Genomic DNA, 14640 nt, shown 5'->3' with positions numbered 1-14640 from the left:
AACATAACCTAAAATAAAAATAGAAAATCCGAACTTTATGAATCTTTTGAATGAGATATAGATTTCCACTTCTCCTTCTCCCTCCCTATCTCTCTCAATTGGTGAGTCCTAATGTAATACAAAAGCCCTGATATAAAACCACAGAGGAGCATTGTATACGTTTAAAGTGCATTTAAGTCATTAACTTTTCTCATACAACATCATGTCCTCAGTCCACAATGAAAATCGGGTGCGCAAAGTATGAATAGGCAAATCATATGGAATTATTTTACTGAGCAGGCCTAATATTTCATTATAAAATAAAAATAATAATTTAATATTTCGTTCAGTAGAGTAGATAATACAAAAACAATCACAGACATCTCTCATAATGTATAGTTACATAATAAACCACATTGTTGGTCCTACAGGCCGTTTCTCAACATTTATTCATCTGCTTTGAACACAAAAACGGTGTTATTGATGAACGGCACCTCATTTTTAAAAGTGCATGAATATGGAGGCTTTACCTCCTCAATTTGCCCGACCCATTTTCCCATAGGCTACGTAAATAAATAAATAAATAAATGCACACAAGCTATACATATATACTTGCCCGGGTCCAACATATATACATAACAATCTAAAACACAGTAAAAAAAAAAAAAAGTCGCTGAATGCGATACATAGAAACGAATGAATGAAACGAGCGAGCGCCTCTCTAGGTCTCCTTTACGCATGCGCGCATCCCGGGAAACCGTCAGTGTCTCGACTTGAGGACCTTCTCCAAAAATATCAAAGCGAATTCGGTTTCCTCCGGTGTCAGGTCCTTCAGGTCGGTCAGGTCCTTCAGGTCGGGCAGGTCCTTCAGGTCGGGCAGGTCCTTCAGGTCGGGCAGGTGCAGGCTCCTGGCTGCGGCAGGATCCTCCTCCTGATCCTCATCCGCGTCCAGGGCATGCGCAGTGTGGACGCGCCGCAGCCTCATATGCAGCCAGTCCTGACGCTCTCGCAGGTGCCTGCGCTCCCCCAAGTTGTGCATGAGCTGAGCCTCACTCACCGACCTCTTTCTTTATGGGACAGAAGAAAAATAAAAGTATTATTTAAGCAAACTTTTTACTCTACTCCATTTCAAACACAGCTACTACTTTATTTATTTATTTATTTATTTATTTATTTATTTATCTATTTATCTATTTATTTAGTTGTTTATTTGTTAATTTTTTTGTTTGTTTGTTTGTCTATTGATTTATTAATTATTATTTATTTATTTTCAACTAGGATTTATATTTATATATATCAACAGTATGTCATATACAATTTTTGTAAATTGTAAAAAGAACATATAGGTACTTCATGCCTCTTGTAACCCTAACCACTGTTGTATCACAGAAGTGGATATGCAAAGTACTTTCACTTTCGATATGCAATACTTAATACTTTAGTACCAATAACAGCAGGTACTTATATAATTTTACTCAAGTAGAAATGTGGTGCTTTCACTTTTACCAGAATGATTTTGTGTTAGGGTATTTGCACTTTTATTAAGTGATTCCCTTTTAAAATAGTACTAGTAGGGCGAATAAAAACTATAAAATAAATGCAAATAAAATAATAGCAATAACAATAATAGTAGTTAGTCAACCATTTGAATTACCTCAGGGGTTGGGCCTCGCAAATTAAAAATAGGTAAAGCACACACAGGACGATGAGCCAAACTTTATAGCCCACTCCTTGAGTGTTAAACATGATGACCTGTGAATGTAAAAACATTTAATTCAACCCACACAGCCTGAAAACAGCAAATTATGTCAAATCTTTTACACAGTTAAAACTTCACCTATTTTATATATATATATATAAATAGATCCAGTGATAATAGACCATAGAACAAATTATAAAAAACAAATTTTCTTTTGTTTAAAAATTTGAGTTGTACAACTTACCTTGAGGGGAGCCTCTCTTTGTCAAATTCCTGAATATCCCCCCAGGACGGATACAGTGTGATCTTATTTCTAATTGATAAAACAAACCAGTAAATTAAAACTAATTACAAAAAGGCTACAGCAGGTTTCTGAAATTATGTCAATTTTGATTTGGCCGATGGTTCACAGCAGTTATGATGAGTGCTGTGCTCCCGAGTTTCTTTTAAAGCACCTGTCCTGCCCCCGTCATGAATGAACCGCCTTCACTGTCCCCGATGAGGTCACTCCTCCAGCCCTGGATGGGGACAGGGTGGTTTGGACAGGTCCCAACCGGATATGGGTGATGAGCTATGACAGGCCGTTTTAACATTTAATCCATAGGACAAAAGAGTAAAATTTTCTTAAGTTACTAGTACTTATATTTTAGTTACTAGTTGCTACTCCAACAGTTACTAGTAAGTATTTTAGTTTTAAAAGTCAAAATGTATTAGGTACTATTATTTATTTATTAGATATCAGAAACTATTCTTATTGTTACTCGTAACTATTTGGACAATTGTCGTTGAATCCTAAGGGGCTCTGTGTTTGAGATATCAACTATTTGCATCAGACTGGTATCTATTCCCATTGTTACTAGTATAAATTTCAATTTTACTAGTCACTATAAGTAGTACATTTTTATTTTTAATAGTAGAATTGTTGAGAAATATTGTATTAATACAAGTCATCCATACGGCTTTACCCCTGAAGAGGGTAAAAGTCACCGAAAAATCACACAAGCTTCAGCTCTTCAACAGCCATACTAACTTTCTATGTCAATCTCTTTTTTCATTACGTTGTGTGTTATCCTTTTGTCCAGTGTGCTGGAGCTGTTTGTCCGCATCTGATTCGCCCTTTCAGTTTGACATCCAGTGCAAGCTCCACAGCAATAACATTAACATTTCGACAGATTTATGACTCTCGTTGGCTATCAGTGAATCCCCATGGATACGTATCGTGCTTGCCGGGAATCAACAACGTCTTAATTCGACAACAAAAGGAGCTTTTGAAGTCGGAAGACGTCAGAGGAAACTTTCTCATTCAGAAGGGTGAATGGCATCTCGGGAGGAGTCAGAGTTGATGCCATCGTTTTCAGTTGCTCATTTAACTGTCCAATAGTTTGTGTGTGTGTGCATGCATGTGTGTGTGGCTGTGTGTGTGTGTGTGTGTGTGTGTGTGTGTTTGTGTGTGTGTGTGTGTGTGTGTAATTGGAAAATACACCAAAATGTATTGTATAAAAGTATGAAAAATGCTATGGGATCTTTATAACAATAACAATCAAGATGTATAGTAATAATTGAATGTAAACTACTCATAATGTTAGACTGAAAGTGCTGGTTGTGATAAGCCGTGCCTGCGGACATTCCTCCATTGTCTGCATCTCCGCCCTATATCAAAAGCTTCCCTGTTCACCTCCCTGAGCCTTTGTGCGTCTATTTAAAACGAAAGAGGGTCAGCGGTTGGTTTGATTCCTCTCTCCCTTCCCTTCCACCGCTACTCAACTCTCACCCACAGGTCTCCCGGAGAGCGATCGATGCATAAAGCCAAACCTTTTCTTGACGGAGTGGGGCGCCCTTCTTATTATGGTTGCAGCCTCGCCACGTTAGGTAACCGCGGCGGTATGGGTTTTCTAAATGTGGCGGAAGCTAGGGATGGCTATGTCATGACGCAAAGTCTCTGTTTACGTCGAGTTTTGAGAAAGTCCTATGGGGAATCCTCAGAAACCCCCAAGGGACTTTTTACCCTTTCACCAGATCTGAGATGTTGGGGAGTTGGGGCTGTTGTGATGACGGCAGCCAAGAAGTTACAGCTGTGATAAAATCAAATATCTTCAGTTCAGGGTGCTGTGGTCTGTCCCATCTCCCCAGGACGATGCGAAAACAAGTCCAATGCCATAGATCTTTCTCTTCGGGGGCTCGGTAGATTCCTCCTGCCACTCTCACAAGGTGAAAAGAATATGACAGGTTTCATCAGCATGTAGAGAAACTTCTTGGACGCAACTACTGATCATCCTACCTGTCAATGTAGAAACGAATGTCCCTCGCGTCAGTGAGTGATCAAAGTTGTTTACATGCCGGGGTTTGTGAAATTTAGGGTGGTCGGGGTGGCACGCTGCCTCAAAGACAGTGACCTACCATTGCTTTCCCGTCATACTATAATTGCGGTGGCCACGGCCTGTTTAGACGACACCCACCGAGCACGACGACCTTTGACCTGAGCTGAGGATCCTAAACTTTGTCAAACACATTACCTCATGCTGGCCCAATGTCGACCATGCAGCCCGTGGCATGCACCGGAACAAGGTGTGTGGGAACACGACCAGTACGGTCGAAAGGCCCAAACAGTAATCACCCTGGACGCTAGTCATTAAGTACATTATGAATAGTTTTTACAGGGACTGAAAGTCAGGTGGATTATTTCCATCATATAGATCATCTGCAAATACTGACTAAGTACTGTGCTCCAGATACGCTGACTTGGACTGGGACATAAAACAAATATGTTACATGCCGAGTGGCGGTGTCGACCTTCTGTTTACAACTGTCGCAAGTCAGGTGCATCCGAAAAGCCAAGCTGGTCCCTTGGGCAACAGGAATAGCCACGGGGGAGTAAATAGGGAGCATCGCAACGCTATTTCAGGATACGCTTTGATTTTTATAGAGGGTGATAGCATGTCCCTGGATGGGTGACGGAGAGGGTAAATAACATAGCGGAGATGCTCCTCATCGCAGGCCTTTCGAAATAGACCACGGAGAAAACAGGAGCACATTTCTCTACAGGTGTTTGCTGTTTTTTGGAATCAGTTTTTCGTTGCAAAACTCAGAGAGGAAAACTCATCAAGAAAGGTTGATTGAAAGGCGGTGGTTGTAAGACGCAACAGGATGTCAGGGTTGAATGTAAAAGTCTGTTCTGCCGTGTACATGTGTGTATATATAAGGCAAATATTTTTGAACATGCATTTGGACATTAGTGTCAACAAAAGGTTTACTCCTGTGGATTTTATCATATATTTAACAAGCCAGCATAATAGGCTGATATTATGCTTAGATGGTGAGATAAAAGATCATTGGAGAGTTTATAATCGCAGAATTCTTCAGAGATTCTTTCTCAAACCGGTTATTGAAAATGTAAATATTCTCATGTGTAATAATAGTCTGTTCTTGGTAATCCACCATGGATTTCCAGCATCTTGAACCTATTCAAATTGACGTACATTCCTCTGCTCACCTTCCAGGAATTTCCAAGGATATATGAAATAAGTTTGTAAATGGCATTTTCAATCTTGTTTCTATCAAGTTTCTATTCCAAGAGTGACCACGCAACACACCTCTGGGCGCTTGTTAAGCTTGACAATGACTTTCAATGCCGGCCACTTAGTGTCCTTAAGCAGGATTTATGGTGCAGGGTGAAGGGTCAGGGGGGAGAATTTCACAGTGAGCGAGCTCATGTGCACCATCCATTTCACTGTGACACCCACACTCTATTACTCTTACGCTAGTTGCACCGGCCCATGTTTCCCAGAAGTGATGACTGGATTTTTCTTGCCTCCATAAGGTAACAATGCTTGGTGGCTTGTTGATGTTGCCTACAGGACCATTACTGATGAAAAATTTCCAGTTATTTGAATTGTTGAATGAGTTTGCCTGGCTACATCATGACAGGTGATATTTAAACTTAAAAACAAGAAATTCATTTGATTCATGCTTTCTTTTTGGATATGGTCACATGATTTCTTTTTCAGGATACAGTGAATTAGATGCAAAATATTTACATTTCAAATTGTAATTTGAGCTGAGCTTGACGACCATGCATTAGGTCATTTGGAGCCATCCAACATGAAGTCATGGGTGAGATATGTGATGGCATTCTCACCACCTTCTCATCTTCTCAAAGCTTACTTTCGGGCGATAGCTTTGTCGTGAATAAAATGCAGAAACCAACCACCGCACTGTATATATTTCTTTACTTTGTGGAATAACCAGGAAGTAATATGCAGTCGTTATCTTATTATAAGGGCGGGGGGGGGTCAACAGTTTTTCACTTGGTGAACAGCTCTGCAGCTCAGCTCTACCTCGCAGTAGGTAAATATTCATGTAACCTGGTTACAATTCACAAAAAAAATAAAAAATAAATAACTGCGAGTCATAGTCATTTACAAGGATAAGGAGCCAACGAATCATTGAAGAGCAATCCTAAATCTGCAGTTTGATAGATCCAGTCAATTTTATTGAGCTATTTCTAAATATAAATCCTGATTTAAAAAATGTCAAATAGAATAAAATAAAAACGCGACTGTGTTAGAAATGTTATGCCTGGAAAGTATTCAAATTTGCTTTGAAATGCTGTGGAGTGACAGCTGAAAGTCGTCGAATTTGAATATACTTAAGTAATTACAGGTACTCAATAATAAGTCCATAAATAGCTTCCTTATAATATAATATAATATAATATAATATAATATAATATAATATAATATAATATAATATAATATAATATAATATATCACGAATTCATAAATAATTCATGAATGAAATTAACTCTAACGCGGTAAACGCGGTAAACGCGGCACCCTACACTTACAATTTGCAGACGGTCTTCATTATTTTTCTACTATTATTTTAATTCATCATATAATAATGATTCATTTTGCTTAATTTAATTATGTATGTATGTTTCACTTTTTTCATTTGTTTTAATTTTTTTTCCATTCAAACGCTTTGACTGACGAATGAATGGCGAACGTGAAATTCCGCACCGTTACCGTCATGCTCGGAGCATGCGCAGGTGCCGCAGAGCCGCGCGGGCGCAGGACAGCTGTGGGGAAGCCGCGGGCTTTGAAGTCCTCCGCCGCCCCGAGCTGAAGCGAAGTGGCCGCTTTCCGGGGCCAAGACGCCGCATTTCTTCTCCAACACGACCGTGGCCTTGCGGCGCGGCGCGGCGCGGCGGGGGGGCGGCCAGGTAGGGTTGTGTCGGCGGGCAGGTGTGAACGACGCCGTGTGGTATTATTGCTAAGTTACTGATGGAGTCATGAGGTCAACGACGCTGCCTAACGCCGACACCTGTCGGATGGTGTCGGGGGCCTCTAGCGCGGGATTTGAAGGGCTTTCAAACGCCTTACGTTTAGTTTGTTTTAAAGGGAAATTGTGTGTGTTTGCCACGTTGCCCCCGGTTGGGAGCAGAATTTCTGTACGTGGACTTACATTGTCTGAACAAAAATACAGAACAAATAAGGGTCCATTTGCAGGGTTGATTGTTTATTAACAGTAGCCCCATATTAGTATGCGGTAAATCATGAACAATAATTACACAACAGTAATATTTTTTTGTGAATAGTCATTTATCAATTAAAACAAAAACAGGATTAAATTGTGTTTACAAAACTGAATTTTGCCTTAGTCCCAGTAGTCAGCCATGTCCATTTGCAGTGGTACTCCCAAAGACAGTTATCTTCCTCTGAAGAGCAAAGATGAACATTCCACCTGCTTCAATTTATTGTCATTGGACAGAGTACTGAGGCATTCTGTTGCCTCAGTACTCTGTGCATTACTCAAATGCGTTTCACCCATCCTAGTAACTGATGTGTCTAGGCGCATTGGGCTGCCATATAGTGGCACCCAGGGAGCACTTAGGGGGTTAAGTGTCTTGCTCAAGGACACTTAAGCGCACTACCGGGGGGAGCCGGGGATTGAACTGGCAACCTTCTGATTAATGGATGCTGCTCTACCACCTGAGCCATTTTCACTGGGAAATAAACGTGCGGTTAGGTCCTTGCGTACGTAAAGTGGGGGCTGCAGAGATGACCTCCTGGCCTCTTGGCTCCTGGGAGCCCAGTAACACGGACTGTGACATCAAGGAGCCCTTTGAATGCTCAGAAGAGACCATCCTCAGGGGACGGGAGTTCACCAAACAGGGTCCCAGCCAAGAGGTCGTCTGTACATTCCCCCATTTTATGTACGCAAGGACCTAATCGTGGTGTGTTGAGAGTTGTGTAACCTGAATTAAATTAGAACAGAAGCAATTAATATACATGTTAATAATACATTAAAATACAAGTCAAAATACTATACTCAGTGAAATATTAAATATATTACAAACGCTAAATTGCAGAAATGCATTCTCACTAGGATGAGAGAGGATGCTAGTTGTGCCTGAAACTGTCTCGTGTTCAGTATCTCTTGTAGAGTAAACGTGGTCTTTAAAACAACATACAATGATTTACAATTATTTTTTTAGGATAGCTTGAAGTAAACTAGTAATCTTGCAACTGTGCACTTAAACAGTGTTAAGTTCATTATTTTTACTGTGTTTTTTTTTTACATTTTCATTGTTATTTGGTTTTCATTTAGTGGGGTGGCTTAACTGCCAGCCAACACAGTTGTGTAATAAACAGAATAAAATGTAAATGTAAACTGTAGCTTAGAATTCCCCTTAAAAAATAAGTTATTCCAGAATCAATTATGTATCCTGTTTTTCTCGAGCCAAGCGGGAATGATGATGATACATAGTATCACTGGAGTTTTTAATATCACTGTATGTGATACTTTACAGGGATCTCCTATGCTTTTCCTTATTTTCTGTCATGTGTATAATGTTGCAATGTGGGATGTTCATATAAGATGTGGCCAAAGTGTCAAATAATGAGGTAAATTAATGACAAAGTAATCGCTGTGAACAAAACGCTGAGGCTTCCGATCGCTCCGAACGCTCAGTTTGCACGGTCGTCTGCTTCATCTGATCAGCTGTGCATTGCTCCAAACAAAACCAATTAAATCGTATTTTTTATTGTAGATGTATTTATTTAAATTTTTGACTTTTACATTCAACAAGAAATCCCTGTGTGCGAGAGTCCCGGTGCGTCGGGATGCGGTGTCCGTGTCCGTTAAAGTTTCAGAAACTGGATTGCTTTTTTCTCGCCTCAAATTTGTTCAGAAAAAGATTTTGGTGGACTCATAAGGTGAAATAAGGGAAAGTTACGGAGTAAATACAACAAAAGCCGGAAGCCATGCTCAAACGCCATTGGCTCACAGAACCTGGAACTTGTGCTCAAACCCCATTGGCTCACAGACCTCCAGGTCTCTGGAGGGTGGCTCCTCCCACTTAAAGATCCTGTTTTGGAACAAGAGGGTTATAGAGGCATGTTAGAATGGCTCGAATGCATAAACTGAGTGGTATTTTCGGCAACAAACTTCAAAGACATGTTTTTGGGGAACTCAGAGACCTATATTAACTTGTGTAAAAAGGAGCATTAATAGGTCCCCTTTAATGCAGGGTGAACCGCAGGGACAAACTTCGAACCGTCCCCTGCTCTAAATAGATTGGTCAAGCAAATCTCCACCAATGGTCGTTTCCACATCCAAGCACCCAGCAGAGTTTTGTTATAACCTTGTCAATGGAATGTAATCTTTAGTCTAGTATCAGTGAGTGCCGCCCAGGCCACTTGGTCTAATGGAAATTAGGCATTTATGGTGAGTCTTGTCAATTTTATTTGGACAGACCTTAATCACAGCACAGTCTCAAAGGGCTTCACATTTCCATAGAAATCAACAGCATCCCTTGGCATTAACTCCTACACGAGCAAGGACAAACTCCCAGAAGAAATCCTTTGGGGGTAAAAAGGAAGACACCTTGAAACAGGGTCACAAAAGGAGGAAACCCCTGTGCAGAGTGGGCAACTTTACATAACTTTATATAACACATTTATAGGCTATATACTAAACAATGCTATATTTAACTAGACGGTATGGGAGTCTATTGTGCTGATGCCCTCTTGCCCTATGGTGTATCACCTTTTTAGCTATTTAGGTAAGTGTTAATGGAATTAAAACCTGCACCACTACATAATTCTCCTCGTTCATCTTTACTGCACCTTGATATTGTGTCGACCTCTGTGCACATCCCTATGGGCAGAAGAATATATAGGATCCTAACCTGAATGTAATTTAACTTTTCAAATGAGTCCTGTGTACTGTTAGCTTATAACAGGCAGGTTTTAGGCTATTATGAAGCACAGTTTGTGTATTCCTATCGACTGCATGCATTATTAAAATAAAATTCTCTCTTAATTACAGGAGGATGGCTGACTGTAAAGAACCAGGTTTTGACCAGTTCTGTGAATGCTATGAGTCTTTTCAGGAGATGCCAAAGAAAAACAGCAGAAGAAAGCGGAAAACAAAGAAGGACAAGAAGCAGAAAAAGCAAAAAATCGACGTGGCCTTGGAAACAGATGGCAGAATCCACAAGAAAAAGCAAAACTCAAGATTCAATGAAGTTATGAAGGCAAAGAAGGTGAAAAAGAAAGAGAAGAATAAAAACAAGGAGTTAATACAAGATTTAGGGAACGGATGTGCCAACGAGGCCAGCAGTGATTTTCACCCTACTGCACCGTGGATGAAACATATGCAGACATCAGCCAAGAAAGCTGTGGCCTCTATTCCACAGAGCCCTGCAAATCTAGCGCTTGTTGGGGTCCCTGATGGTTTGCTCCCCAAGAGGATTCCCAAAACCAAGAAGAAAGTGGCATTTGATTTGTTATCTGGCCACATTGCTGTTAAACGTCCTAAGGTAGCGTTGCCACAGCTGCCCCAACCCAGATGCAAGTCCTTGATACAGACTAAAGGAGTGAGGAACCTTAAGGGTTTGTTAGAGGATACGGTCACGGGGCAGAGCAAGGCTCAGCCCCAGGACAACGACAACTCTCAGTGCACTGGAGACGACATAAACAGCCAGGACCTCTTCATCACCCAGAAGACCTTCAGGGCGTCATCCCTTGAGGGATCCAGCGGAGAGACCAACGAAGACGGCACCCCTACGACTCCTCTCACTCCCTTGCAACAAGACAGACAGTCGCACGTGCTGCTGGCACAGATGGCACTCCACCATGACGAACACAAAATACGTCACTGCGGCCTACAGCTCTCGCGGCTCTGTGAAAACCCACAGGAGCTTGTGGAGACTAACACACTCCTTAGGGAGATGACAGAAGACGCGTGCACAGCGCAAAAGGATCGTAAGATGGCGTCCCACTCAAATATGAAAGTGCTGCGGCCCGTGCGTGTTAGGCCCAAGGAGAACCCTTTCCGGGAACAGCCCACGTCCATAAAGCTATCGGAGTTCTTGGCATCAAACCCGCCTCCCAGGGTCCCAACGGCAGACACTTCCACTCAGACAGAAAACTTTTTCACTCACAAGCTCCCCTCTTGCCAGAGCTTTCGCAAAATAAGTAGCAACTCAGAGGAGCTCAAACCACTGGACCTCAGTTTGCCAAAGAGAGCGAGAGCCGGCCCAGGGAGACGTTTGTCGTTCAAGACTCCCACTCACGAGGTCAGAGGTGAAACCACGGGACGACATGAGCAGAAACCGTCGCCATGTGCTGCTCAGTGTAAAGCTGAAACAACCCCCAGTCCCCAGTCTGAGCCAGAGCCCAAGTCCTCGGGCACGACCACTTCCAGCGAGGACAATGACCCAAACTGGCGCAGCGGCAAGGCGGACCTGACACAGGTGATATCACTCGAAATACCATACCCGCATACTATTTAAAAGTAGTTTCAAGTCTGAGCAAAAGTAATACAAGAAAAGTACCAGGATGCCTACTACATCCAGTGAAATACTGTAGTATGTAAACACTGCACAATACGCTCCAACGATGCATTTTGAAAGAAAGACATCGGTGGAAGTTTCCATGCAGCGTCGTCATGAACCCAAAATGTGCTGAAAGGAAGTGGAGCGACTAGAACTACATAGTGTGCCGAAAAAGCCATCGTTCTTTTTACACGCATACCAAAGGTTGCTGGCTGATAGTACATACATGTAGTTTGTAGTACGCCGTCCCGGACACATCAATGGATTCCTAACTGACTGATTCTATGATTTATGGTTTAACACACCTTCCTTTCTGCTCAGATCAGGGCAGTCCAGATGAGACTGAACGAGTCCTTCTACTTCAAGCCTAAGGGAGATGGACGTTCACCCAGACCAGAGTCTCCACTGATGAAACTCTCACAGGGCAAGGAGAAAAAAAGGAGAAAGACACACTGAGCGTTTATTACCTTAGCAGAGAAATATGTAGGAATTCATGCACAACCATTGTCATTCAGTGTATTTTTTTTTTTTTTTACACCAGTTCAATTGTTTGTCCTTGAAAAGTAAGCCTTAACTCGGAACTACTGACCTTACATTGGAAAACCAATGTAAGGTATTGTTGAGTATTTTTGAATATTGAAAAGATTAATGAAAAACAGTGTTAAAAACATATTTTTGAAACCGTTAACAGTTTTAAACAAGAGTTCTTGTTACAGACGTAATGTTATTGTTGGTGAAAGTACTGTTTAAGTTTTCCATTTAGAGTAATGCTTTTGTGACCATCAACTATTTTAAATTATATGTTGTTTGAAGCAGTGAAATCTCCACAGAGCTTACATTAAAATCTTAAAAAGGTGGTGCTTAGATTAACCAACCTCTCATGAATAAATAAGTGTTCTATGACCACAGGGACTGGTTGTACTGGCTGATATAATTTAACCTCTATCTACTGCATATTAAACCTTCTATCTTCAGCCGTTTGTCCAGAGGTGCTGTAACGACTTCCAAAAAAACTGTTCCATTTACTTAGGATGAACATATAGAGAACAGACTAAATTACATAACCCATTAATGAAGTATCAAAGCGCTGCTTATTCAAAGGTTACTATGTTTATTCACACATCATTGACAGACTGAGAAGCCATGACATTGCTTTCATACATAAATACACACTAGCAGAGCATCTAAGTGTCCCTAGTTGTGTCTGAAGAGCTTGATCCCCATCCAGCTCCAGAGGTGGAAGAAGACGTACACAGGAATGGTGACAGGCAGCAGCAGACTGTAGAAACACAGACTGCTGCTGCTGGTGCAGCCCTGGGGGAAGTTCTCATCCACCGCAGCAGAGAAGAACAAGCCGCAGAGAGACACGATGGGCACCAACACCACCAGGTTGGAGAGAGAAAACATGTTTGCAGCTGGGTTGTGGTAAATTACTGAATATTATTAGGACAGAGAATACGCTAATTATAAATGGTATGTATCAGCCCGAGAACATTCTGTCACTTAATAAAAGCAATTACGGTTAAAGGTGTATTTAAGTATAGAGGAGTCAAGCAGGATGCAGCAGCAGGGTCACAATTATTCTACACCTTTGTCTGCGTCACAGCTATAAGATAACAAAAAACTTGTCCAGTCTTATCCAGCCACAAAGGCTTCTTTCTGGAGCAGTTTTTATAGGTTCTGTGACTCAGGGGCTGCGTTTCTATCCCTGTGAAGGATCAGTGTCCTTCTGGATGAGCCGGGCATCCTGGGGGATCATGTTGGGGATGCCGTCGATGATGGGGTACGCGATACAAAGCTCCTCGTTGATCAGTTCGTTGGTCTTCACTTCATACCTGAGGAAGAAAGAGAGACCAGATCAAATGTCACAGATTTTTACAATCCTATCCTTGGTATCCAACAAAAAAAACATTGGAATTAAACCCAACGAAGACGGTTTTCAGTCGTCTTATTTATTCTGCTCTGTTGGTGATTGAGATTTGGAAAAGTATGTCAAACCTAACAGGGTGTCTGCAGGAGAGTTACATTTAATATATTTTAATTTAAACAAAATAACATGAAATTATTTTTGGACGAAGGCAGGTGTAGCAGGAGAGCGTGATGTCAGTAGTACAACCTCACAAATGTTTACTGATGCAGAAAAACTTCACCCATAGGTGCGGATAAATCAGCAAGAAAATGTAATTTAAACTCAAATTTAGGCCCGATAAATGCCTGATATTTGAAGAAGGACAACGTAATTGAAATATTAAATAATAGTTAATAAATTGCACTTATAAGGGAGGACGACCCACCTCAGTGGCTTTTTGGACAGCGGACATACTAGGAAGTCCAGGAGCGAAGTGTCAAACTGTTGATCCTTCACATCCGACACGGTCCTGGATGACACGGACACGCAAGCTGCAGGCCGCAGGGGATGTGCATGTTGTACACAACGCGGAACACTTCGTGTTTCTGTCGTTAATCTAGTCAAAACATTTCGAAACATGACCAAAGGGATACCACAATCCGCCAAAGACGCCAATGCCAAACAGGAAGAGCTTAACGCGAGTAGCACCGGTGTAGCGGAAATGTATTACCGTCCGCCTAAACAGAAACATCGGTCCTCAAACAAACGTTCCGCTGTTTTTTTTTTTATTTTATTTTTTATTATTTTTTATTTTAACGTTTTTCGCTTTAATATGATAAATGTCTTGGTTGGAAATCAACGTTTTTCTTTCTTTCAAATAAATTTACCGCCGACAAAAAAAAAAGAAAGTCTTCAGAGAATTTTCTTTTTGCACAGGCCATACAATCTGTCCATAAGGTGGCAGTATTACACTATTTAACATAAAAAAAACCTCTGGTAATACTTTAATTTGATTCAAGTTTCAAGAGGTTATTTGTCACATACATATATACATACGGTCATACATATATGTTTATATCTATGCTGTACTTTCCTCTAAAGTTTTGGATTTCAATTTTAAATTTTCATAAAAAAAAATCTTTACATAACATAATAGAATAACAATTGATCCAACACAAACAATTTTTATTGCAATACAAATATGAATATCATTCAAGCATGTAATACCAAGTCCATTATTATTATTATTATTATTATTATTATTATTATTAT

At 40.9% G+C, this 14640-nt stretch overlaps 2 protein-coding genes across 2 annotated transcripts in view; both read right to left on the bottom strand.

Moving 5' to 3' along the window:
- Positions 1 to 12610: 12610 nt before the first annotated feature.
- On the bottom strand, positions 12611 to 13210 carry LOC307231828 (phosphatidylinositol N-acetylglucosaminyltransferase subunit Y-like). Its single transcript, XM_080002677.1, has one exon. It carries the CDS (start codon positions 12924 to 12926, stop codon positions 12714 to 12716), a length of 213 nt encoding a protein of 70 aa, XP_079858803.1. The 5' UTR covers positions 12927 to 13210; the 3' UTR covers positions 12611 to 12713.
- An 11-nt stretch (positions 13211 to 13221) lies between these two features.
- pyurf (PIGY upstream open reading frame) overlaps positions 13222 to 14640 on the bottom strand; it is a gene marked incomplete at both ends in the record, with an annotated part of 8610 nt that continues 7191 nt past the window's right edge. Inside the window, 2 exons of the mRNA XM_080002774.1 lie at positions 13222 to 13354; positions 13814 to 13919. Coding sequence (XP_079858900.1) covers positions 13222 to 13354; positions 13814 to 13919 — 239 coding nt within the window. The remainder of the gene's footprint in view (positions 13355 to 13813; positions 13920 to 14640) is intronic.

Source organism: Zeus faber (genome assembly GCF_960531495.2).
Source record: "Zeus faber genome assembly, chromosome: 6".
Lineage (NCBI taxonomy): Eukaryota > Metazoa > Chordata > Actinopteri > Zeiformes > Zeidae > Zeus > Zeus faber.
Note: the sequence above shows the minus strand (reverse complement) of the source record. Positions and strands in the feature narration are given on the sequence as shown.

Excerpts from the sequence above, each read along its gene's own strand:
- LOC307231828 (XM_080002677.1), bottom strand. The coding sequence starts at position 12,926 with ATGTTTTCTCTCTCCAACCTGGTGGTGTTGGTGCCCATCGTGTCTCTC.